The following is a 27,855-nucleotide window of genomic DNA, read 5'->3' as shown; positions in this document are numbered from 1 at the left end:
TTTAGCTGTGGGACAGGAAAAAGATTTCTATAATCCTAGTTTTTGATAGGCCAGCCAAGAGGCAGCAAGCACTTTAAAGATATACATTTTAGCAGTTTCATGTTGCTGGCCTACCTGCAAGGTACAGGCTGTCCTTGACACTCACGACCTTTGTAAATTACGACACTGTTTCGAGGTTCTGATGGGGTTGGTGAGTCTGTTGTGGTGGGGGGGGCAGATCAACACCCCCGCAGCGAGGGAGGGATTGGAGCTGAGGCTGGGACAGGGGCTGCCCAGCAGGTGAGGGGGTGCAGCTCCCACCACTGCACACCACTGGTCCAGGAGGGGCATGTGCCCCCTGGATCTGGGTGGGGCAGGCAGAGCCAGGGCTACATTCTGGGCGAGTGGCAGAAAGCTCTGGCAGCAGGGGCTATGTCCTGCTGCTTGACCAGCCGCGGCAGCACAGAGCTGCTGCACTGCACTGCCTCTGGACAAGCGGCACGCACTGGCCAGAGCCACCCCAGCCTCCCCGTGCCTCCGAGCCCCACCCAACCCGGGGCGAGCAGTGGCAGGCATGGGGATGCGTGTGCCCCTGGATCTGTGCGGGGCAGGCAGGATCAGGGCTGCACTCCTGGTGGGTAGTGGGGGCTATGGCAAATTTTAGGGTGGCTACAGCCCCGCCATAGCCCCACCTCCGTCACCCACCCTGCCCTGATCCGGGGGCACACTCTCCCTTCCCCCAATGCCCTGCAACTGCCGCCACTTGCCCAGCCAAGGTGGGGCAAAGCCACAGCTCATCTGGGAGGTGCGGGGAAGTGGGGGCGGCTCTGGATGCACTGCGCCGCTTGTCTATAGGCAATGCAGCAGCTCTGCCTCACCCCAGCTTGGCATGCGGCAGGAGAGCATAGCCCCCGCTCCCAGTGCTTTCCACCACCCGCCTGGACTGCAGCCCCAGCCCTGGCTGCCCCGTGCAGATCCAGGGACATGTTTCCCCCGCCTCCCATGTCCTCCCGGACCAGCAGTGGGAGCAGTGGTGAGAGCCGCCGGATGAGCCATCAGACAAGCAGCTCCTGGACCAGTGGCCCACAGCGGCAGGAGCTGCCTACGCCCTTCCCCATGACCACCACCTACCCACCCTGGCTGGGCAGCCCTTGCCCCAGCCCCTGTCCTAGCCCCAACCCCAATCCCTCCCTCGCTGCATGGGCATTGATCTTACCAGATGAAGGCAGTTGTATTAAGCATGTTAAAGGAACCAATCCCCCATTTATAACATTGTTCCTATAGGAAAATTGGTTCCAAGTTATGTTGCAACTTAAGACATGGTTTTCAGGAACCAATTGTGTCATGAAGTCTGAGGACTGCCTATATAATAAGAAGCCCAATGGATAATTAAACACTCCTCTAGTACTCCACAGATATTGCTGCTTCCAGCACATCAAATATAACTGTCACTGAGAACATGGTATAGACTTCTTCTAAAGGCTAAATTTTCTTGAAATGAAAAAAAACCTCATCTGCTCTTACAGACTTTAGACCTTTACTATGTATGGAAATGGTATGATACAAAAGATTTATTATACAAGAGAAGTTTAACAGATAATAGGATTTGGGATCCATTCTTTAGTATAGCAGGAAAGAGATGCTAGGGAATCCCTTATAACATTGGCTTTATTTCCTCTTATATATAGATTTAGTATTTCCTTCCTTTCAGCCCTACGTTACAAATGGAATTCAAAAGCAAGAATGCTCACTATATAAGGAAATCAAGTTTGATACGTAAAAGGTTGGACAAAATTATAAGAAAGATTTTGAATGCCAGTATTTTTACATCAGAAATACTTCACATGGGTTTTCCATGTGTTAACTAATGTTGCAAGTTTTTCTAAAGTAATGTTGTAATGCTGAAAAATCCTGTAAGTAGCTCAATAAAATATTGATCTCTCCTTTTTAGAAAGGAAAATCTCCATTGTACAATAATAAGAGTAAGTATATGAAAAAAGAATACAAAATATAAGTAAAAATGCAGTAGCATATGAAAAAGGAATTGAGAATGAGTAAAAATACAATAGCAGTGGCAAGCATAAGGTTAAAATATTTACATTAAGAAATCTCTCATTTTGGCTTTCACAAACATTTGAGAGGGAGGTCCCTTTGGATTCTCTCTCTCTTTTTTTTTGGCAATCTGGAAACACTCATATTTTCAATTATATAATTTTTTGTATGTATACCCAATTTTCAGATCGGTATAATTGTTACCTTAATTTCTTTAACTAAATGGTGCAAGTGATAAGTATTTACTACTTTATCAATTTTGAAATTAGCAATATTGTTTTATTTAATAAAGAAATATGTGAATCGCTTTCATAAATCAAGCCAATGAACTCAAGAAATACTGATATTCATATGGTTAGTCATTCTTAAGTGAATGGCTACCATACTTAAATCAACGTTCTATGTGATACAAAAAAGGTGATAATTTATTAGGAGAAGATACAAGCCTCAAGAAAAAAAAAACTTAGAACATTTACTTAAGAGGAAGAACTCTCAAAGGCTTTGGTCAGCAACAACTCAACAAAGCTTTAATCCTTTCACAAAACAAACATGTTTTATATTAGCCTGCAGCCTGATTGCTTGTTTTCCAAAATTAATTTTTAAATCTTTTGTTTTAAGACTGTACAAATACTTGAGATTCCACATTCAATCTTCCTTAACACACCGTAGATACAAAATAAATCCTAAATAATAAGATATCATTATACATGTGAAAGAGGGCTCATACAAAAATTTCAACATATAGTCCATGTTGTGAAAGGATTACAGCAGTAAATCTTATTACTTTTAAATTTAAAACTTCCCCTTTAAAACAGAAAAGGCAAGTTTATTCAAAATGCTACGGAAACCTCAGAGGCAGTTAAAATAGTCGGATTTGGCATTAGGTTCTGAGCCTTGTGCCAGTGTATTTTAAATGCCATTCCAGGACAGAACACCACATCCCCGTTCAGGCCAGTTGTCACTAGGTTGAATAGAATGCCAACCCAGGCCAGGCAGAACACAAACTATACTCACAGCCTGCAAATGGTCTGTACTAAAGCCTACACTGAAGGATCACATGGCAGATGTATCATTTAAAAATATAAAAATTATTGTAGTTATAGTATCCAAATCCAGGTTTAATGCCAATTAAACCTAGAAAATAATTTTGTATGCTTGACTAAACTTAGCATATTAAACAGAAGTTTTTCTGAACTTCTAATGCATGGTATTTTTTGTTTGTTTAAATCAGGGTGCTCAATCACCTGTGGACCAGATACAGCCCCCAGAGTCAGGGCATCTGGTCCATGGGACTTCCTGCAGGTCAGGAAGTTTGGCAGCAAGGGAGCAGAGGCAATACTGCCCCACTTCCAAATTCCACCTCCCCCCTCCACCAGGGCTGGGTTGGGGCCAGGCCACACCCTTCCCTCCCCTGGTGGCCAGGCTGGGGTTTGGCTGGGCCAGGCGCCCATGTTGAGGTCAGATCAGGCTATGCCCTCTTCCCCATGTGGCTGGATGGGGCCCTGCCGAGCCAGCTCTGGGCACCAGATTGGGAGCACTGGCAGGATCCAGCCTGCAGATGGACCTAGCACTGCCTATCTACCTTGCTGGGCAAAAAGGCTAGACACTACTAGTTTCAATGGTTCCCTTACACAGTTGCTTTATGTCCATTCTAAACTGAATGGATAATTTTATTTGTAACCACAAGTGACTTTTGGTGCTTCTAAACATGGTCATATTCACAGCATAAAATGTTAAATTTCCTACAAATAGTTAATTTCCACAATATAAACAGCATGGGCAAGAGCAGTTACAATCTCTTATCACGCTGAGTATAACCAAATTAAAAAAAGAAATTGTAAGAACTACTTGAAATATAAGCAGGGAAGGTATATGTCCCTGTTTTGAACACAAGGGTCACTCACCTGCAAATTACTTATCCAGTTAACACTTTTTCAGAACAGTCTGCAGCCATGTAGAAAATATGTTAAAATAGCAAGTTGCCAACACAACAAACCACCTGATTATTTCCACATGACAGCCACCATAGGTCAAAGTTGGCCAAACTGCAGACATTTCAGAAAAGCTGGATCAACTGTGTAAAGATCTCCTGCCACTCAATCCCAGCCTAGAAGGAGGACCCAAATGTCAAGATGATTTTACATCTGAGCTAGAAATGCAGCACTTAAATTTTGGGCAGTTGAAAACAGCTGTTTTGAAGAAGCTGCAGAGAGTAGTTGTAATTGACTGCTCTACTACTTCTGTTTTCCTCTGTCTTGGGTTAGAGAAGCTTTGCCATAACTAAAGGGGTCTAAGAACTACTCAAAAGAGACATAGCCACTGACAGAAGTGACATTTGTCATGTGATCAGCCCCTTGAAAGTGCTCTACAGCCGTGCCCTGACAGAAGTGCACAGCTTCAGAGCATTTAAAGTGCCTGATTGCTGACAAATCAACTCACATAACATGAGCATTCAGATGAAGGTGGTCCAAAGCAGAGCACCTTCATTATCTTGTCTGACCAGGCCCCAGCCTCGCTCCAGTGCTGTCTGCAGGATGGGAGAAGCAAGGGAAGGAGCTCTAGCCTGGGGTTTGCCCAGCCTGAGCTGGAGGGAGATGGGGGGCAGATGAATTCATTAAATACAAGCCTCTACTTTTAGGTAGCCCTTAATGGCCTCTCCTCACCCTTTCATCTCATAACTCCTGTCTCTGCTCTGTAAGAGATGCCAAACTTAACTGTTTGCTAACAACTTCAAAACAAATATTTTCCTGCTTCCTACCATACTGTCCCTAATGAATAGGTAGCGCTCCCTGTGACCAGTCCCACTGACAAGGGGGGTGGGGGTGGGGGGGGAAATCACTCGCAGCCAATCTAACTGCCCAGGGGGTAGGGGTGGGGGCCCCCTGCAGCTGATCTCACTACCCAGGGCCCCAATCCCACAGCCAATTACTGTAGCCGCTTCCAGGACTGGCTGTGGCCACTTCTGGGAGCAGCTGCAGCGATCAGCTGGTGCTTGCAGCGAGGGCACCGGTGCTCCCACCTGCCCCACTGCCCATCACCTAAGCAGCAAGCACGGCTGGTCAGGGGGTGCACCGGTACTCCCAGAAGGTGCACAGGCACCCCCCACTGCACCTCCTACATGTCGCCACTGCTACAGATGACTCCATAAAATTCTCCTATGCCACAATTCCTTGAGATAAAACACCAATGATTAAAGCTTGAAACAGGCATTCAATTCCAGCACTACAAATTTCTGGGAAAGTTGGTGAGTGTAGCCATGAGGAAGCTACCTCCCATACCCACCCCCTGTCTGTGGAAGATGTGAGAGAAGTGTACAGCCATTCAAGCTGGCATGGGAGAAGAGATCTCTTTGTGGTATAAGTACATTCAACTTTTTGTGAAAGAGCCAGTTCTTCCCCACAAAAAACAACCTTTGAATGACTGCACATTTTCTTTTTGGGCTGGGAGTAAGGCTCTTCTCATAGCTAAAGCATAACATCTATCTATAGCATGAGTTAGCTTAGAAGGCTGTAGCTACCATTTATCAAGCTGACCAGTATTGCTTACAAACCTGTTACAGTACTATTCTTAATACAAAATACAGAGAACCTGGAAACAAGACGTTTTGCAAAATGTCGAATATCAGGACTGGAGTCAAAGAATACCAATGAAGCCCTTCCTGATTTTTTTCGTTTCAAATTTTACATACTTAAATCTTCAATGAACACAACATGAAGAATTTAAGAGTTATTTGGATTAAAGGTTTTATGGGACAAAGACAGATTTTGGATTAGACTAGGGAAAATGTTACTTTATCTGGATAAAACATCAATAGCAGCTCACATCTTATAGTTTACAGGTACTAATGATTACACCTTGAGGATGAAGAGTTTTTGTGGGTAGTTAATTGGTGATTTCATATACCACAGATTTTTGTGAAAATGATCTTAAGAGTGGTTTTAGAAGAAGATAATAGATTGAGTAGGAAGAAATAATAAATCAGTCAGCTAATAAAGCAGCCAGACAGCTAGAGTCAACAGGTGCTCTCTTTCAAGAGTTGGTGTTCAAAAAGTAAGTAAAATAACTAAGGCTAGGGACAGACATTACATATAAACCGGTTTAAGCAATCAGAAACTGGTTTAAACCTGTAACAAAACAGATGTTCAGTACACATAAACCAATTTGAAAATGGCTGAAACCAGTTTAAGATAAACCTAGCTGAATGCAGTATCAGACTTAACTGATTTGGGTCAAACTGGTTTATGCAAAACTTGTCCCAGACCCCTTGCTGGTTTAAGTTAAACCAGCTCTCTGGGCTGGGCAGGGCTCTCTGCTCCTCAGCAGAGCTGGCCCCTCCCCTCTGCTCCTTGGCTACAGTTCCAGCAGAGAGACAGCAATTCCCTGCTGGGCTGGTTGGGGGTGGGGGGAAGTGGGGAATGACCCCTGCCTAATCAGAACATCCTGCTGGGGCCTGGCCATGCCCCCCCCCCCAGCTCAGTACTGAGGAAGGGAAGGGAGGGCTGCTATAGTGCCCCCCCAGCTTCTAGCCTGAGCCATTGCAGGTGTGTGCCTACATTTCTTTAGTCCCAAGGGGATGTCTGTATGGTTATAAACTGATTCAGCCTAGCCAGATTAGACTAACCTGCAAAGATTGAATCAAATTCAGGCTCAGGCTTTTTGAATGTCTGTCCCTAGCCTAAGTAAGTGATTGTCATTTTGGGCATCTTTACACCTGCTCCTGGGGAGAGGGGAGGGAGGCATTTTTATTAGAGTGGCTCATGGAAGCTTCTCTAAAACACCCTCAGTATCTCATGTATTCAGCATCCTGCACTTCAAAATGGCAGTGGAGATGCTTTAAAGCTCATTCCCCAAGCTTTAGTTAAAAGTGTTGCCCGCCGTCATTTTGAAATGTGGGGACGCTCAATACACATGATGCTGGGGCTCCTGGAGTAGTCTAATTAGAATTTTCCAGCAGACTTGATTAATTGTTCTATTTAGAATACATCAGACCAGGCATCAGGCATGTGTATAGGTGCCCTTTAAGACTTTTGGTTGAGTGCTCTAGGCTTCCTAAAACTATTTTGTCTTTATCTTTCAAGGAGTGGTTTTAATCCATAATTCTCTGGTGACTTACACTGGGCTGAAATTTCAGACATCTACTAGGTTATTCACACACATTCATTATATGCCTACCTAAGGTACTTATCTGCCATTTAATTTGGAAAAAATGTAGCACTAGTTTGAAAAACAAAAACAGTTGCACTTTTATGAAACAGTGCTTGCACTTTATAAATAGGTAACTATGTTTTTCCATTGAGACATTGCAAAGAACTCTCAGAACATTAGTTAAGTTTCAATACTGTTGCAAACTAAGTCTTCCTATTTCTCAGTATAGATTAAATCTATATTCTTTTCTACTGCTGGCTAAACTCAGTATAAATATAGTTGTACCTACATGGAGTAATATTTAGGGTTTCCTTGGAGAGCTTTAACATCCATTTTGCAGAGTAGGTAACTTACAAGAAATAGCACAGTAAATAACTCAAAGGGAGGCAAAGTTTCCCATTGAAATAACTGACTGACATGTAGCAAATGGTGTTTAAATTTCAAGTATAGATAACACTCAGAGTTTTGCCTGAAATTTTATTTACTTTTTAAAACCCAAACCAAACAATTATAGATCTGGGGGGCTTAGTCAACATTTATGAAAATCTTGGAACTAAGAGTGTTTAAATACTGCATTGTTACATTTATGTTTTAAAATAAGTAAATATGTTACCCTTATATTACCCAATTTTATTTATAATGTTGATGATGTTTATAATACTGTTTCAAAGTTAATTATTTGTATTACTATCCCAGAGACCTCAATTAGGTTCAATCCATTACACTAAGCCCCTTATGAACATAGAGGAGACAGTTCCCGCCTGAATATATCTGGAAATATTAATTTCCTTAATATCAAGTTGACCAGTTCATCGGTTCAAAACAGTTTGCCAAAGCACAGAATGGGAAAACTCACCCTAACTACTATATTTCAACTGGGGGGGGGGGGGGGGAGGGAAGATGTTTAACTTCACTAATGGCTTCTGCCCTTTGTCAATATTTGTATGGACAATGTAATTATATTTAATAAAACTCAGTATAACATGAAACAAAAAAGCTGCTTACTGCTTACTATTTAGGAAATGATTCTGTAAATAGTAATGTGTTCTATTCATTAAGCAAAGTTGTTTAAAAAATGTACATTACAAGACAGCTTTATAGTCACAAAGCAATACATAAGACAGAATATCCCTCACGTATAGTACTTCAGTCATTCAAATCCCTAAATCACTCCTTTGCTATTCTCACCACAAAATTTCTCTTTGCTCTGGTCCTTGCTGTTCTAGTAACTGACAATGGCCAAATTAAGTGACAGAGAAAGTATGTATATCAGTTCTATTTCATAAAATTTGGTTATCTCGTATTTCAAACACCATTCAACAAATCCTGCTTGCCTTTGTTCAACACCTATAGCCTGAGGCAAGGCCTGCTGACCGCAAAGAGGAGACTCTCATGGACTTCAAGGAGTTCTGACCAGGCCTATAACAAATAGACCTTTCTAGTAAGCTTTTTAGACTTCTACTGGAATACATTCATTTCTAAGTAGTAGCCAATACTCAAACAATGAAGGAGTTCAGTATAGTACAAAATTACCAAAAAAAGGTTTATTACATTTAAGACTATTATTTAGTTAAAAACTGCAGGCAATTAAAAACAAGAGTTTCAACTTCTAAGAACTGTCCATCTAATAAGAAGCTGAAAGCACATGGATTTGTTCCATTTTAAGGGTAGCTAATAGCTATAATAAAAATAAACTTACGAAGATAGAAATTAATGTCTGACAGTTGACACCACTTTGAGCACCAATAAATGACAGCTTGTAAAAAGGCATAGGAAGGAGATATGAAATAAATTTTAAAATGTTGACCAGATTCAATTAACATGCAATTAAGACAGTAAAAAAGCTAAACTAAACTTATGTCATGCAGTCAACACACACTATACAGGAGGAGGCTGGCATGAACATTGTGTTATAGAAATGAAATTTAACAAGAAAGGAAGCTTACAGTAAATTGAGCTGAAATTTTTTTTTAATCTAAGACATGAACATTTGCTGATCCCCATTAAGTTTCTTATTGATAAATTAACTAATGATTTATTCTTCTTTAAAAAAAAAAACAAAATTCAATATGAGAATGCAGGTAAGTCTTTGGTAGACATTCATCAAGAAATATTTAAAGCATAACAATATAACAAAATGAAAGACATTGTCATTGATACAGCAAATGCAGTAAAGAAATTAAAACCATCCACATTTTTCCAAAAGCACGCAAAGACTCACTGGTGTTATAAAATGCAGCCATACTTGTTTAACACCAGTTGGAAAGTGAAGTGCTAGGAGCAAAGACAGCTTCTCAGTCTCAATACCAAAAAAGCTAATGCAGCATAGATTATAAAATATTCAAGCATTCTATGAGCAATACAATTTTTTTTTAAAAACTGCTTACCTGAAGCTATATTATTTTTCAACGTAGAATTCTTTTATGGATTCCCATTTATTTATTGAAGTTTTTCATTCAGACACTTGAGAGCTTACTAGCGAGTTTATATGGTAACATTTAGATTTCCTTTGAGGTAGTCAGGATAAGACTGTCTCAAATTAATTTAAATATAGTAAAACTAGTAGTTTTGAACAGTTAGAATTTAACAAAAATACAGGAAATACCTACAAGTATGTTTTCCTCAAAACCAGACGTCCCATATATGGAATTCTCCAAATGTATTGAGCCATGCTCTAATTCATACAAAGCAAAAGTTGTTGTTTTAAAAAAAATAAAGAAACTGGTGTGTCTTATGTGTGTCAGTGCACACAGAGAGGGTCACAAGGTGCATTTGCTCCCACTCTCTCAATCTAAACTACCAGCTTGGAAATAAATTTCAAGATATGAAGGAAAAAGGAGTTGGCAGTGGATTTATGGGGATAAATGTATTTGGTGAGATCATTTCCCACCCCCACCTAGTAAATTCAAATGTTACCTGTTTAAGGTAATAACTGCATCTTGGATTGAAATTCAAATAGGAGCATATATGCATATTAATGAAAGCTGATAAATTACACTTAGAAAGAATAAAAATCTATATGTTCAGTATCCCAAAGGTTAAACTTTTTTATTGTAAATGTCAACCATCTTCAATCTTCACTTACATTATATGTGCATCTCTTGCAAGTTACAATCCACCGGGTTTCATTTCACCCATAGGTAAGGAACCCTACTCTGACAGGAGGGCAATCAGGAAAGGGGAAAGCAGCATACCTAGCCTCTGTAGTGCAGTGAATTAAAGAGAACACGCCTCTTATTTGTATTATATCTATAGAACAACATTACTTATTTATTCTCTACATGAAGAAAAAGAATCCAGAAAACTTTAAGTCTGAATATTTACAGAAACATGTCAAAGACCTCTTTCCTAAGAGGATCTAATAAGGTTTGCTACATGTAAAAATGCAGTGAAATTCTACATGTAAAAATGCAGTAAAAATTCTACCACATTTTAATGCCTAACACAAATTTCATGAAGCCTTGCAGTAGCTTGTATGTCTTCCACTTTTTTTCAGAAAACAAAATGTATGTGGTCCCCAAAGCGCGCACACATTTTTTGGCTTATTTTCAGAAGCAGCTGATGCATACTACATGTATATGTGTGCTTTGAAAGAAATGTACATGAACTGATTTATCTGAAAATAACTTTTTACCATATAAGCTTGTTAGACAGCTCCAGTGTTACTTGCTTTTGTAAACGAGACCCACAAGTGAGAATCTATGCAGAAAACCTTTTGTTATTTCCATGAACAGAAAACTGTACCATTGATGAATAGTGCCTGTAAATGAATAGTGCAAAACAAGCTTTCCATGCAATGACTATATAAACAGCAGCACTGCAAAAGTAATAGATCTTACATTTGGAGAGGGATCCGTTTGTTCATATTTTATATCCTCCTTCCCATTTGCTTCAGAGTGTTGCAGTTGGTATGATCTGCCTTCAATGAAAGTAATATAGTCTTTATAAGAGCATAACGGGCCTGCCAGGATACCCATGAAATTACAGTTGTAACTTAAATATTCCAGTAGACTTGGCATGCGTCTGTAATTCAAAGACAAGCAACTTGTGAGATGTAATGTATGCTTTTTATGGAAGTCTACTGCAGGAATAATCAGCTCTCACATTATTGCTTATTCAAACTACAAAAAAAAGCAAGTGTTGAGAGGCAATCTATTTGCATTTCATAACTGCAATTTAAAATGTGAAGGCTTTTTCCTGTCTGTACTGAGCACTTCCAGATTTTTTTGCTGACTTATGGTGACTTTCACCAAGATGAGCAAATGAAAAACCTTAGAAAGAAATCACCTGAAGCATTGTTTCTTTCCTTTTCTTTTTAAAGAAAACTTTGTTGATTTATCAAAAACTTTGGTACAAACTCCTGAAATTTACAGTTCAAAATATTTTATTCTATGGAAATTATGGGATAAAAAGAAATAATACAGGACATCTTTTAGCTTCATATCTTAGTGGATGTAGGAAAAAAATGTTTAAAAACACAATAGAAACATCCGCAGCGATTGCTGGGATTTCTTTTGGAAAAGCCATCATTACAATTTCTACGACCTGAACTGTCAGCTCATATAAATGACTTTATGTTATTTCTCCCTGATATTTTAAGAGGGAGAAGAAGGAGACATTTAGCTTTTTTTAATAGTAATCACTGAACTGATAATAACATTTACGAAAAAAGGTTACTAATATTCCCTTATTCAGTTTTTGGAAAGTTACGTTAACTTATGTGTAATTATTATAAATGATTAAGAATGCTTTTTACTTCGCAGTTAAGTAATTTTGAATGCCTTAATTAATTCAAAACTCAAATTTATGACAGAAAGCACAGAGTCAACCCATCCAAACTAGTTCAGACTTCCCCTATAATTCATCAATATGTTTCTTTCCCGGTGTACCAAATATATTGATCTCTAAGTCTATTAGAATCTAGGCCACAGACCATTGTGTATTTAGACCTGGGTTCTCAAAAAAGTTATGACATAAAATACATAAACGTTTTTCTAAATCTTTCTATATTGAAGATGGTAAGGTTATCACCAAATGAAATAAAGTTCTAAAGCTTCATCCAGAAGGGAAAACATTGCTATCATTTGCAAATCAATTCTAACTGTACTTGGTTCAAAAAATTCTCATTGTCACATTTAGCAAAGAAAGTTTTCCTCTTGCTATTATTTGACTTATTACAAAAATTAAATTCATTTTATGTTTTACTAGCTCACCCCTTCTTTGCGTATAGCTCAACCTATTATTACAGAACCCAAACAGCCAGTTGATCAAGAGAGTTCTGAAATGTGGACACAGCAAAATAATCTTCTTTACAGATCACGTTAGACAAGTGGGGAAAGTCCTCAACACTGACTTCATTTGAACCATGAGAATCTATACCACAACTGAAGATCTGCCCATGATCTTCATCCGGGGGAGCTACCAAAAAGCTCCATGAAAGTGCTACAAATCAACAGAAATGCTTCCTTTCAGTTCTCAAGACAAATTGTTTCCTAATGCTTAAGAGGAGAATTTCTCTATAAAAACTTTTCATTTTTAATGTGGTAAAGTCCCACTTCCCTCACACTACTCCAATTATCTTTGTAGGCCTAAGAATTCTGAAATAATAGGAGTTGATATACTATTTCCAAATACTAGAGCTTTTCCATTAGTGTAATTAGGTGCCCCACCAAAAATGGTCAACATTTTTAAAAGTTACACTGTTAAGAGGAGAAAGGTGCCAGGGCTGCACAACCCCCAGCCAGTGGGCCACATATGGCCCATGGGGCTGCTAAGGATCTGGAAATTTGGTGAGAGGTAGGGGGACAGCAGTGGAAATTAATACTGCCCTCAGTCCCTCCAGTACCAAAGTTCTAAGTCCAGGAGACCAGATGACATGGCCCTGCATATGGGATCCCACCAGTGAACAGGGGGCCAGGTGGTGGACCCAATCTGGTTTCAGGGATGAAGCAGTGTACCCAATATGGCTTGCGAGACCAGGGTCCAATCCGGAATGTGTGGGATCAGGCCTTGGCTCTGTGTACACTGGATCTGGCTCACAGGCCCACCCTGTACCACTCATCCAGCCTGCTGGGCCAAAAGTTTGGACTTCTCCACTGATTTAGACTATAACGTTTCTTCCAAGAAAAAGCCTTTTGTCTTGGGACCTTAGATATACAATCCACTGTTCCGCTTTGAGTATGTGTGATGTATGCAGGATAAAGCCTGCTAATGCTTTTCCCAGGTCACTGTGGTATATGTCTGTAAGATTTGTACAACCCATTCCAGGGACAAGCCTTTCAGGCTGCATGCTCTTCCTGGCTACCTGCTGGCAGAGGAGCAGCTTGGAAGGTCTACATGTGCAAATTACTATGACACTCCCATTTGGATGCAGGTTGAAACCATGGAGAGCCAGGGCCGCCTCAGACAAGGCATCTGTTTGCAGCCCTAAGCATTTGTGAACTCTTGGTTGAGTACACATCACAGCATAAATTGGGCACTGACATTTAAACCAAATAAAGCAACCAGAAAGAAAAAATAATCCTAAAAATAGTAATAAAAAAGACAAGTTCCTTTATACATTTATTTTCTTTATAAAATGTCAGTCTCCCATACTATGCCGTTATCAACTGCCTCACACAGAGGGCGTAATTCTATTTGCCACTGTGAAGAACAAAACAGAACGGATACGGTCTGTTTTAATAAAAGCTTTGTAAGTAAAATATAACGTCTATTTCAACGGATATTTTACAAATGCAGAAATGCAATTAAATTACAAAGGTCCAACACACAAACTAAAAGAGATCCAGTTAGGCTATCACCAGTCTTAAATATTACGTGATATTACATCAAAATAGAAACTGGTCTCATGTAAACCTAAGAAAACTTACCTTACAGCCAAGCATCTCTGTGATGGAGTCAGTTCTTCTTCCTTTCGAAACATTCCTGAAGGGGAAGAGGAGAATAAGCAAACATACATTATCTAGTCATTTCTTTGCCAGGGTTAGTGGATATCCTTGATAATTCTCCAATTCCCAAAATTCCTCCCTTTTACCTGCCCCATTTTTAAGGGCCTGCTGTCAAGGAGGTGCTCCTAGTAGACCTGGATCAAATGTAATTCCTACTAAAAACAATCATTTTCAACAGTCAGGAAGTCTGTCAGTAAAAGGTGTGAAGTGCAGCCATCTCCAGCTGCGACTCTTCAGCACACCCAGATAACAAGGTTTGGAAGAAGAGGGCGGGGGGGGGGGGGGTAGCATTCATAATATTGCTGCCCTTGCTTCTGTCAAAATTAAAAGCTTTGAAGATTTTTAACTCTCCTACTCCCAAACCTTTCTAACCTAGGAAGTCAAACTTAAAGACTAATCTTCATCTAGTAATATCTTATGAAATCATTACAACCCCCAGGGCTGCTACTCAGTCTGCATACAAATATTCAAATAATGTGGAAGCATTCTCCCAGGTTTGTTGTTATGGCACAAACTTACCTAGAGCCACGCACACATATATTTGCATACTGAGGCCCTCCAAACTAGAGAGCTTGCAGTGCTGATGCTGTGCAGTCAGGGAGGAAGTGAGGGGGAGAGAGAGGGGGTGGGAGGTCTAGGAACACATCTCAGTCGGCATGCCTACACGAGATGCTTTACTGCTCAACAGACTAATCTACTGCATAGTAAAGCATCACTATTTAAGGTGGGGGTAGATTTACTGCGCGTTGCAGATAGTAGATTTACTGTGCATTAGCTAATACTCAGTAGTGCATGTGTAAATGCCAACCAGGAGTAGATTTGCTCCCAGTCAGCCAAAACAGAAAGGGGGCAGCTTTCTGCCAGAGGCAGCGCAACGTGACTGGGAGTCCCTCCAGTCACAGGGCAGAGACAGCTCTTTAGCAGTCCCTGGCTAGCCTTTGGACCCCTGGCTTGACCCCCGGGACCTAGGCCAGCTGATGCCTGCCCCGGCCACTGTGCATGGAGTGCATGGAGTAAGCATAAGCTGGTTGCAGCAGTGCTGCAGAACCCCAGCCTGACCCCCAGGCTTCTCTGGCTGCTCCCTGGCCTGTGGGCAACATGCCCAGCTCTGAGGGCATGTGCTGGCTCCAGCAGTCCCACAGGCCATTGTGCTCGGAGAACTGTGCCTTATGGAACAAGCTTTGATTGAGGAGAAACACACTGCCCCCCTCAAGAGGATGCTGGAGGTGCAGAAGAAGCAGGCTGCTGTGGTAGCCCAGGCAGCAGAGGTCACACAGGAGGAGCACCAGGTGCTGGACACCATCCTGACCCTGGCAGTCACCTTCATGTCATCCACTGCCAAGCTCCTGGTTGGTAGTTGGTTTCCATCTGGAAACCATCCACCACCAGCCCTGGCCCTGGCTCTGGCCCTTCCTGCTGCCTGACAGCCACCTGTGGCCTCGTGCCAATGTCCCCAGTGGGCCTAGGAGAAGATCCAGCCACTCCTGCAGTGGCCAGGGCCTTCTGCCCCTGCTCCTGAGCCAGGTCACCCAGCAGCTAGACTGCCTGCCAGGGCTGCCACCCACGGGCGACCTGTCTGCCATGTGGCCCCTGAGCAGGGGAGATGGCACTCACTGGATCCAGCCTCATGAAGGAGAAGGAGGTGGAGCAGGCTAGACAGTGCCTGCCCTCACCCTTGCCCAAGCCCCTGGGCTGCCAGCCTTGCCATGGTGTCTGCATCTGGGTGGTATCACCAGAGACCAAGGTGCTCAGCACTTCTACCCAGGCTCTGCACCATAGATGTCTCCATCCCAAAGCCTCCACCCTGACACTACATCAACCACACACTTGTAAACAGTTGCACAGGGAAGAGGGTGTTTTATGGGTGGTGGGTGTTGCAGCTGGGGAGGGGGCTCTTGCTGGGGAGGGAGAGCAGGAAGGACTGTGTTGTTGGGGAGGAAAATAAAGATTGTTGATTGGAAATTATCCAGAGCATGTGTGGTCTTGGGGGTGCTGGAGGGCTTGGGGTTTGTGGGCAGCCACCCAGCTTCCCTACTGTAGTGGGTGGGGGAGGAAGTGGTCCACAAGTGCTTTGCAGACATAGTGCCCTGTCTGCTGTTGCTGGGGGGGAGGGGGAGGGAGGGTGGGAAGAACCCATGGTGCACTTGCCACAGGCTCCTAGGACAGCATCCCTGGCCAGACTGTGTCTGCCCCACCCACCCCAGAGACCCCTGACAGCCTGAGCCTTCACCCCACCCAAGAAACATGTGTCATCTTAAGTCTGTCCCCAGAAAACCCTGCCAGGCTGAGCCCTCACCTGCTTCCCCCTCCCCCACCAAAACCCCTGCCAGGTTGAGCCCACCCCATCCCCCAGAAACACCTGCCAGGCTGAGCCCGGCTCCCCTCAGAGATCCCCGCACCTTGGCAGCTATATCCAGAGCCCGCAGCTCCCCCTGACTGCTGCAGAAGGTCAGACCAGGGCAGGAGTAAGCCTGTATCTACTTAATCCTACAGGCTGCCTATACACGAGCAGCAAGGCTGCTCCAATGCACAGTAATTAGAGTGAGCCAGAGCAGGCTCAATTAATGAAGTTTGCTAGAGTGTGGTAATTACTGCACTGCAGCAAACTCTAGCACCTTGTGCATCAGTGTCCCCACATTTAAAAATGGTGGCGAAGGTGCTTTAACTAAAGCATGTTGAACAAGTTTTAAAGCAACCCTGCCGCCATTTTTAAGCACAAGGATGCTGACATGAGACACTTTGGACGCTTTAATTAGAGTGGCTCTCAGAGTCACTCTAACTAAAGTGCCCCCCCTCCCCCCCCACTCTCCCCACTCCCGGGGCACATATTTAAATGCCCATAAGACGCAAATCTGCTCCCAACAGGGTGCACATGTAGACAACTTCCCAGGGCTGGTTTACTGCACAGTAAATTACTGCATAGTAAGTCTAAATAGCATTAATTGCACATGTAGATGCACCCAATATGTTCTGCAAGCTCCCTTAGTCTTCCTGGAACAGTGCATAAGGCAGCCCTGATTGGCTAACCCAGACTGCCCATGGTCAGGTAGTGTCAGCATGGACAAACATTCACCCTCCCAGGAGAAACTCTCCTGGCAGTTATTTAACCCTAGTTGTTCCCAGATTATTTTTCTCTTGCAACAGCCAATTTTACTTTGGGAGAAAAAGCCTGAACATCTGTACACTCATAATTTCTCTTGGAAGAGCAACAACTGTTCAACAGAAGCCACTGTTGGTCATTTGATGATTCTAATTATCTGAAACCAGATATGAAGTAAAAGTGAAATAATTAAATTAATAAATGTGCTACAATAAGGCCCATTGCTTTTGAGGGAGAGAGAGAAAATGCATGTTAAACAAGGCCTCAAGGGTATTTTTGAGCAGAAACCTAATCATAGCCTATATCAGGGCTGTCTGACCTCTAAGTGATGGTGGTGGGAAGGCACAAGCTGCACAACCAGCCCCCAGCAAGCCATATGTTGCATGGGCAATACACCACACTACAATGTGCTATGCCATGCCGCATGAGCATCCCCCATCATGACACATGCTAGGCACTCCCCTGTTGCACTGTACCAGCACCCTCGCACTGTGTGAAGTTTCCAGGTCTCCCCAAAGACACCCCCCCTCCCCCCACACAAGCTCCCTGCAGGCACTGCAGGCCATGCCATCTCACCTTGCTACTGGGGAGGGGTGCAGAGGAAGAGCGGGGAGAGTAAGCAGAAGCTGGAGGATGGAGGGAGAGACACCAGCAACAGCAGCAGGAGAGTAATGAGGGGAGCAGTACCCCCTCAAAGCCTGGGTACTACAAGTTAACACTTAGGAGGCTGCATGCTGCCCAATAGGCCATTAGTTGGACAGCTCTGGCCTAGAAGACTGGAAGTAGAATACATCTGATTTCCCAGATTAAACTGACAGCTGTTCCTGAACTTTTCTGAACAGTCCAAAATCTTCATACTGTGTCCTAATGTCCCTAAAGAGTTCCTGAAATGGAAATATTTTCCCAAATTGGGGGAGGGGGGGGTAGAGAAAGAAACTCAAGTCTTGTATAGTTTAAAACATTCCTGTGGCACCCAGTAGCATCCTAAAGTCTCTTTTGAGGGAAAGCAACACAATGCTGCCTGATACCACATGAACATGACTATTTTATTTCAGCTTCTATGCTACCAGAAGCAGCATAGTAATATTCATACACCACTGGGCTTGAATTAATTAATTCTGCCTCTGAGCAAGACTGCAGCCTGGTCTTATCACTACACTAAAGGTGGCTATGCTAGCCAGCACCAGAGGTGTGATACAGACTATTTCTGGTTTGGAGGTCTAAGGATCATCTGGGTTCTAGATTTTGTATCCTTAAGGCTGGTTGTTCCACCTCAGATCTGTTACATACCACCTGACTCCAAGAACTCTCATAAGGGGATGAAGGGGTGTCCCTCACTCCAAATCCATAACCTCCTGGTACTTCCAAGTGCCCTGCACTCTCAACCCACAGTCCCCTGCTGTCCCTGGTGCCTGTCACTCTCAAGCCACAGCTCCCCCACCCCTGCCAGTCTTCACTCCTGACCTGCAGCCACCTGCTCCCCCCAGGTGCCACCATCCTAACTTGGCTGGATTGCAGTGGCTCCATCTTGTACATGCAGTGGCAGAGTGAGTCTGGCACCAGCACAGGCTGAAGGGAGGAGGGGAGAACTGTGGCACCCCCCACCTCAGGCTGGGGCTCCTGTACCATGCCACACCAAGTAGCCTGGCTACAGCCTGCCTAGCACCCCCCCTCCCTGGGCAGAGTCTTCCAGGTGCCCCACCCCTGTGAGAAAGGGCACCAGCTCCAGTGCTGCCAGCCCAGCCACACAACTCCCCACTGCCCCCGAAGGTCCCACACACACACCCACACACACACCCCCACACCCACAGCCTCCTCTGCTGGAGGGGCAGATGTTTCCCCCTGCACCCTGCCACAGCCCCAGTGCCTGGACACCTTCCCCCAGCGCCAGCAGGCACCTGCCCACCCCTCACACTCTCATCCCCTCCACATACCCCTGCCACACACACAGAGGCCCCTGGACAGGCCCCAAGCCCAGGCCTTCCAACCCCTGCCCCCCCATAGACTTACCTGCATCCGGCTGCCAGGGCTGCTCCTAGCACCCTGCCTGGTTGCATGCCACCCACGTACATGTGCAGACGCATGTGGCATCCCTGCCTCCAATTGCCTGAAGCAGGTCCCTAAAGGCTGCCAGCCTGCAAGGGGAAACCTGTGCTTCCCTCCTTTAAAGAGGAAAATTGCATGTTCCCATAGCACATGGAAAACCCAGATCCCTGGTAAACATACTTGCTGCTAGGGCAAGCCATGAAATGCAGTTCTACCAGCAAAATCCCAGACATCTATTCCTATTTCAAAAGCTGCCAGATGGAGATTGGAGGACCCAAAAAAGAGGACATGTCCGGGAAAACCCAGATATATGCTAACCCTACTCTAGTCCCTTTTCCTGCAGGCCTCTCCTCTCCTCTCCTCAGAGGGGTTAGTCACTTTCCCTTTTTCTCAGTTGAGGCCTGTTTAGGGCTCAATTATCCCATTCATCACCATCTTTGCATCTTCACCAAGGGGTAGAGTGACCACTGCTTCCTGATTGCCTCTAACCTCTCATAGTCTTTCAAGAAGCTGTCAAGATCCATCTCTTTCAATTTATAAAAGTATGAGAAAGAAAATACTTCCCCTCTGGTATACATCATACTGTAAGAGAAGGAAACACATGCCCAACACCCCTACAATGGATAGCTTCAGATAGAGATGCTTCAGAAATCAAATATTCCCCAATTACTAAATATTACAGATTATTAAACTCCTCTTCTCCAGTGTGCAGTTGCCAGGGAACTCATGAAGTTCTCTAGCTATTACCCTGGGATTCAAGGGAAGTCTTTTCTCCTGTGTTAGAACAGTGAACAGTTTCTGTGGCAGTATTTTCTCAATTCCTACAGAGTTGGGGCAGGGGGGCAAGGGGGATGGTATTGGCCTGGAAGTTAGGGAAACTGCTTATTTCCATGAGACCACTATGTGACCTTAAGCAAATAAATCACACCCTCTGTGTTTAGTTTCCCTATTAGTAATGTGGAGAATAATGATACCTATCCGCACTTGTATGAGCAAGCTGGAATTATTACTGAAATTCTAACCTACTTCCTATTCTATTTTGGGATTTCAAAAATGCTTGCATCTGCCACACAGGGTCCTTTCAGCATGACAACACCACTAGCACCGATCTTCCAGTGTGAACTTCCTTGTTCCTTTTCACTGTATAACTGTTAAAGCAGACTCATACTCAGCCACTTTTCCTTGTAAAAACAGACACCAAAACCGAAAAAGCACCAGCATTCAGCACATCTGTCCCTTCCAGAGCAGCCAGCTGTACTGTCAAGACTGTACTGGACTACTCGAGGATTTTGTAAGAGAGGATTCTGTTTCATGGGCTTTGCCTTCCCATCATTGCAGCACAGCAGTGAAATCATCTGAATAACTGATCAACTGGAATACTTTCACATATATGTTTTTAAGGAAATCCAGCAGTTGAGTAATTCAGAACCGCTGTATTCTTTAAATCCACTTTAAAATGCAAAGAGGTGGAGAGATTATATCACAGGTTGAATCATAAAACAGGACAAAGTTCAATTTTAGATTTTCAAATAGGACTGTAACTGAATTCAAATGCATACTGTTTGTAAAATAGTGCACACTGAACTCCTAGGAAAGAGACAGGAGATAATAGATCTGGCTGTCATTATCACCATGGTGGTGGAAGGGGAAGGCAAAGCCAACACAAATCTGAGCTGATTAATGTAGCTGAAACTACATTACAAGATTAAAAAAAATACTAATAAAACTTTTATTAACCAGAAGGCAATATAAAAAAACCCCTAGACTTAAAACCAAGCTGGACAACCTTCAAGTGAAAACATAAGTTTTTTAACTATAAAACAAATAGCACATACTCAGATCATCAAGTACACTTTGAAACTGATACTAAGCTATTGACCAAAATACTGGTCAGCAGCACAGCAAAAGTTGCAAAAAGAAATGATAGATCAAGGAGCACCAAGAGAAACTCCTAGTTTCTAGGAGAAGGTCTCAAGTTGCTAAAATATGTCTAGGTTCACTGACTTATTTAGAGCCAAACAAATGGAAATAGAACAGATGAATTAGAGGAATGTTCTTTGGAAAACAGCTGCTGTCTTTTTGTGTATAAAACTAACATTTATAAAACTGGGACTTATCTTGTCAAGATGAGCTATGCAAGGGACAGATATCAAATATATACATGCAGCTTAAGTGTACATTCACCTTACCATTTTCAGATCTGGCAATTTTCTTCCTACTCTTTAAGATACATTTTAGCATAAAAGTGTATCTATAAAACAGATAGATGCAAAAGCATTTTTCAAAAGCAGCAAAAATGAAAAGGTTATATAAATGTAAAAATTCCATTGCTATCCTATATAATGAGATGAGGTGTTTAATTTCTTTTGTTGATCACACTATATAAAAGTAGTTTTCTTAAACAAGTAGAAACTTCACAAAGCAACAACAAACACATTTATGTTGGAAAGATGACAACTCATCCAAAACAAAGGAATGTGGTCTATAGTGAAACAACTGTATAAAGATTATCAATTCTGACTGACAACTGTTTCATTTTTCTGAGTCGATGTTGAAATCAAAAGTACATCTAAAGTGCAGAAGTGTAGCAGTTGATAAAGCAACACAGGTTGAAACAGCATACAAAAATAATGCTGAAAATTATTTGAACTGTGTGCTTTAAGTGTTTACAATCGAGTCCGAATACCCTTTTCATTTCTCAAGTTAACTGAAAACAGGATTTATTCATAAAGTGAAAAAGAAAATCTCAGGACTTCTGGAACTATTACATTATTTGAAAGTAGCTGTGAAAACTATTGCTAATATTTTTTTATATTCTATAAACATCATAATTTGGGTGGGCAGCTAGTCAACACCTGCAAACCAGAAGGAACGGTACTACGTTTATGATACAAGTTGCTTTTTTTCATGTGTTGCCTTCATAGTTTTTACTATTTCATTCACGTTTAGAAGCAGTTCTGATTGGAATGTCCAAAAACATTTTGTAAGACCACTGTAAGTACTAACTAAAAGACATTTTTCCCCAATATGATCTGCTTCCCCACTGCTACCACTCATCTCACTTCCCAAAATTGGTTTAACCACCTGTGACATATTCTTTAAATACTACTTTATGAGTTCTGAGGCAGGAACTGTGTTTGTTATTTCTTCATGGAGCACTGCGTGCAATGGGGCGCTAATACCCTGTTCAGAAGCCTTTTGGCAATACAAGAGAAGAATAGCAACATCAGGAATAATTAGATCATGATATTTTAAGAGTCATTCTTTCAACCTTGCTACCAGTCTGAAGCTCTATAATAAAATTTAAACTTCTAATTTGGTGAAAAATTGGAAAAAGGCTCACATATCTATTACTGTATCATGCTTATAAAGCACATAAATGAACAAAATGAAGTAAAAATCCTTAGGAAGTTCCTGCCTTACTTGACTTGTTTGCCTCATCTTAATCTAGCGACACAAAAACTGCTTTAATTGGGTCAGACTCAGGGTCCATCTAGACTAGCCTGACACTCTGAGAGCAGGTGGTATCAGATACTTCAGAGAAAATGAAATGCAAGAACCTCTATCTTTGGACAATTACAAAAAATAGTTTTCCTTGTACAAAACAGTTTGGGATGTGCAAATGGACTGAAATATCACTTATATATTTCCTCCTATACAGAAGTTTAATCTATTCTGAAGTTTTATAAAGGTACCATGATGCTATCAGGGATTGATGAGCTCCATAGCTGAATCATGTATCGCACTATATTGAAAAGCACACTGACCTGGAAGTTAAGAAATGCAACTCACTTGTCACTGACCTGATGTAATCATATTTAGGAAGTTACTTCCCCACTTTGAATGTTAGTTTCCCCTCCTACACTTGACTGTCATTTCTTTTTAAATTTTAACATCTTGAGGGCCAGGACTACAACTCAGATCTTCAAGGATACTTAATTCCCATGAAGGTCATGCAGCCAAATACTTTTGTGCATCTGGGCCTATCAGTTGATAAGGTCCAAAACAATAGAGCTTCTTGGTATCATTGTAACAGTAAGCACTAAAAAAGTGCATAAAGATATACAGTGAGAGTGTTCCAGGTGGAATGGACAGCACAAATAACACAATTACCCACAACTACATTGGTAGAGATAAAGGCAAGGAAGATGCACAAATCAAAGACTGGAGTAAGTTTGTTTTAGGTCATAAAGTGGCAGGGATTTTTTGTGATATCTTTTATTAGGCCAGCTGTATAGTTGGGACAGCTGCTGGACAGGCTTTCAAGAATCAACTGCCTTTTCCTCAGGTCATAAACTGGATAAAAAAAGTCCATGCAGAACTTAGAATATCTGGAAGAGTTTACAGAATGAGGCGCATCAGGGTGCTGGTTTCTAGTGAACGGTTAGCCATATAATCTGGATCAGCACCACAGAAGTCTACAGAGATGCATTTCTGAAGACTGCTGAAGATTAATGAATGCTTTCTTTAGCTCTGGAGTGTTACATTCAAAATGACTGGAAAATTATTTTATTTATTTGGATCTGTATCATTTGTATTATAAAAAGGTGGGAAAGAAATTAGTTGCAGCAAGGAACTGCAAGGGGGTTTTCTCATTTTAATATAGGATAGACTGAACAAATTTTTCATGTTTATATTAGCTGGTATCTAGGGCCTCATGCACAAAGAGTCATTCAGGAAAGTTAAGATTAATGAACTATGGCCATTATGTGAATGTGCATATGTTCAAACATATTAAACTGTGGCATTATTAGCTTCCGTGAAACAAATAGCTTACTCCAGCTGTCCACAGAGATAATTCAAAAACTTCCTCCCATACTCATTTTTAGCTCCAAGCATGTTAAAGCTAACAGACTACCCTGGGTGGCTGGCATGTTTTCTTCAGGCATCTTTACATGTGCTGTAGGTTGTGGGCGTTTTAATTAGACCAGCTCTCGGGAGCCGTTCTAATTAAAATGCCTACAGCATCTTGTGTATTCAGTGTCTGCACATTTCAAAATGACAGCAGGGATGCTTTGAACGAGCTTTAGTTAAAGCATCCCCACCACCATTATGAAATGCGGGGATCTAGGGCTTCATCTACAAAGAGTCATTCAGGAACGTTAAGATTAATGAACTTCGTAGATAAGGCCCAAGATGCCAAGGCTGCTGAAGCAGTCTAATTAAATCACTTGAGCAGACTGAACGCATCAGAGCAGGCATCAGGTATGTGTATAGGTGCCCTTAGGCTCTCTCATAAATCAAGATTATTTTTTCACTAACTTCTGAATGTGACAAAGAACATAGATACCTGTTTTCAAAGTTCCAACCTCAAGATTCACTTCTGTGGAGTCATTATCTGGGCCTATCTATATTCCATTACTTTTTCTCAAAACAATTAAACCATAAATAATAACTATATGCCCTCTTTTGCTGAGCAAAAGCAACCTAATAAATTCAATGATCATATGCATTTATAATGAAAAAAATCCATAAAATAAATGGGGTACACAAATTGGCAAAAGAAATTAGAAGAAATACTTTTAGAACCCCAGAAGTCACAGCTATCTAATCCCGATCTCTGCATTTCATTAGTCTCGCTAACTGAGTAGGAATCCATGCCACAGACCAAAAGATGTTGGGAACAAGGCAGAGAAGAACATGGAGGTTTTAGTAACATGGTATTTTCTGCATGGAGAGGCTTCTTTTCAGGACTCACGTGCTGTGCAATCTACTTTGTTTTTTTGCTGGCTTGGTTCCTTATCAAATATTATAAGAACCAACCACTTAGACAGCAAAAACAAACTTTGCCCAATTGTCCATCAAAAACCAAGGTTAATATTAACTGGTTTAGTATAATTAACCTTATGAAGTCAACTTAAATTTCCCAAACACAATAGCATGTAGGAAGACTAAAGACAAACACATGAAGAAGTAAGTTCATATAAGCCTTACCGTCATGAATTTCAAAAGCCAAACTAGTGATCTTCTGTGTAATTATCATCATTGGGCTGTTACATGGGGAAAAAATAAAGACATATTAGAAAAGAAGACCCATACCATAGCTTCATGTTAAAGAATTAGAAAAAGATTAATTAGTGATCCCGAATAGCTGTCAACAAACTAGAAGACTGTCAACAGGAGAGGTAAGAAATATCTAACTGTTAGAGCTCAGATGCACAGAAATACATAAATCTAAGTCTTAGATTTATACTCTAAGGAAGACATGTCTTAGATGAGGCACCTGCAGAGTCAGGATATAACCATCCCCTGGAAGGGATTAAATAGCTTGGTAAAATTATGCATATATTTTGTTGAATTGGGTCATACACATATGAACAAGTAGCAGAATTTTTTCTACAAATGTACCTGAAGATCATTTAAATTTCTTTGCTTTTCTTTTTTTCTCTCTTTTCTTGAGTGGGAAAAGGAAGAGGAAAATGGCACCAAAAAACATTTCTGCATGTTATAACTACTGGGAGCAATATGCACAGGACAATAGATATAACAGCAGTGAATATACAGCTGATTCTGCTTAAATAAACACCCTTAAAATATGCCTCAAAACTTAGTTTGCTACATTCACTCTAAAGACATTTAATAAAATATAATGGAATTGCCTTAGAAAACAAAATTATAAATGACTAAATAAAAGCACTAAAGAAAATAGCAAAAAATGAAGCAGAATGTAATTACTTTTTGTCATATACAGAAGTCTTGGTACATCTAGTTTCTCCTGTTAATACATTTCACTGACTTCTGTTTTAAATTATTTACGTCTATACTGGACAGTAAGCATTCCAAGCTGGAATATTTAATAAATCATCCTTGTTTGTACCAATTTCCAAACATTTAGAATTTTCATCCAACTAACAGGAGAATATTCTGTACAGTAGGGTATCATACCAATTAATTATTGCAGAAATATTGGTGGGCTGACTACCATTAACTAGGGGTGCATTGATAAAGATTTTTTTAGCTGATACCAATGGTTGATTATTAACCAGCCATATCAACCAATACCAATCCAAAAGCCGATATGCAGCCCAGCAGCTTGGAGAGCAGAGTCTGGCCAGTAAGTCTGTGGGGCATGGTGAAGCAAAGGGGCACGGGGGGGGGGGTGCAGATCAAGGCCCCCATGGTGAGGGAGGGAGGGAGGGGCGTGAGGTGGATGCGGCAGGGGCTGGGGCTGCCCAGCCAGGGTGGGGCATGGTGTGGGACAAAGCCCTGGTTGGCTTGTCCGGGAGGCAAGGGGAATAGGGACAGCTCCCACCGCTGTGCACACCCGCAAAGGAGGCATGGGGACACATGCTCCCCGGATGTGTGTGTGGGGTGAGGGTGGGCTGCACATTGTGGGCTCCAGGACCAGGGTCTGCACTGGTCTCCTCCCGGCAGGAGGGCTGGGCTAGGGCTCCCCTCGGGGCAGGCAGTGGCAGTGCTGCAGGGAGTGCTACGGGGGGGCTACAGTTGTCCCCCCTCCCTAGCCCCTCTGGACAAGTTGCCCGCAGCTCCATCTCACACCCCACCCTGGCTGGGAAACACCTGCTCCTGCCCCAGCCCCATTTCCTCCCTCACTGTGAGGACCTCAATTTGTGCCCATGACCCTTCCCTCCCTCATTCCCCTTCCCCCTCACAGACTCTCCAAGCTGCTGGGCTGCACTCCTGGCCATGTGCATGCCGCGGCTGTGTACATGGCCTTTATTGGTGATGTTATCAGCTATACCGGCCAAAAAAAAAGCCAACTGCCAATAATGTCAATTTTCCTTCTATCGGTGCTGATCCAATATGGACCAACATACTGGTGCACGTCTACCATTAACTAGCAAGTAGTATAGTGGCCAGACTGGTCTAGAAAGACTGGAAGCCAAAAATATGACAGGAAATAGATATTATCTAACTTAACTGATCAGTGACAAATCATAGACTAACAAAACAACATCCTTATAGGAACCAACATATTGTCCTGCTTTGGCCACATCTTAAGGTGGAAATCAGGATAGGCTTTGGTATTTTATACATACAACTAATCTGCCTAAAACAGGACAATTTATACCTATGGACTTTTACCCCTAATTCTTTCAGGCTAGAGACAGACATTACACAGTTTAAGTGATCAGAAATTGGTTTAAACCTGTAACAGAACAGACATTCAGTGCATATAAACCAGTCTGAAAATGGCTGAAATCAGTTTGAGATAAACCTGGTTGAATGTAGTATTAGACTTAACTGATTTGGGTCAAACCATTTTATGCAATGTCTGTCCCAGACCCCTTCCTAGTTTAAGTTAAATCAGAGTCCCCCAGCATGCTCTCTGGGCTGGACTGGGCTCTCTGCTCCAGAGAGCTAAGCTGGCCCCTCCCCTCCGCTCCCTTGCTGAAGCTCTGGCAGAGACTTGCAGACACAGCAGCGTCTGCCTGGCCTCCCCTGCCCCACCCCACCCTTGTTGCTCAAACAGTGATCCTGCCCTCCTCTCCCCACAGCACGGACCATAGCCAGCATGTGGTATGCTAGCTGATGCTGACAGGTGTCTGGGTAAGGCAGACAGGACAAAGGCAGACAAGACAGTGTCCACTCAGGACTATTTAGAGCTAATCAACAGGTAGCTGG

At 42.3% G+C, this 27,855-nt stretch overlaps 1 protein-coding gene across 2 annotated transcripts in view; it reads right to left on the bottom strand.

Annotated features, from left to right (window-relative positions):
- Positions 1-27,855, bottom strand: part of MBOAT2 (membrane bound O-acyltransferase domain containing 2) — a 229,023-nt gene that overhangs the window by 40,468 nt on the left and 160,700 nt on the right. For both annotated transcript variants that reach the window (XM_059729762.1, XM_059729765.1), the window contains 3 exons: positions 25,204-25,259; positions 14,046-14,100; positions 11,016-11,199 (listed from right to left, as the gene is read on the bottom strand). In XM_059729762.1, the coding sequence (XP_059585745.1) occupies positions 11,016-11,199; positions 14,046-14,100; positions 25,204-25,259 (295 nt within the window). The remainder of the gene's footprint in view (positions 1-11,015; positions 11,200-14,045; positions 14,101-25,203; positions 25,260-27,855) is intronic.

Source organism: Alligator mississippiensis, chromosome 1, assembly GCF_030867095.1.
Source record: "Alligator mississippiensis isolate rAllMis1 chromosome 1, rAllMis1, whole genome shotgun sequence".
Lineage (NCBI taxonomy): Eukaryota > Metazoa > Chordata > Crocodylia > Alligatoridae > Alligator > Alligator mississippiensis.
This window is presented reverse-complemented; position numbering and strand designations above follow the sequence as displayed.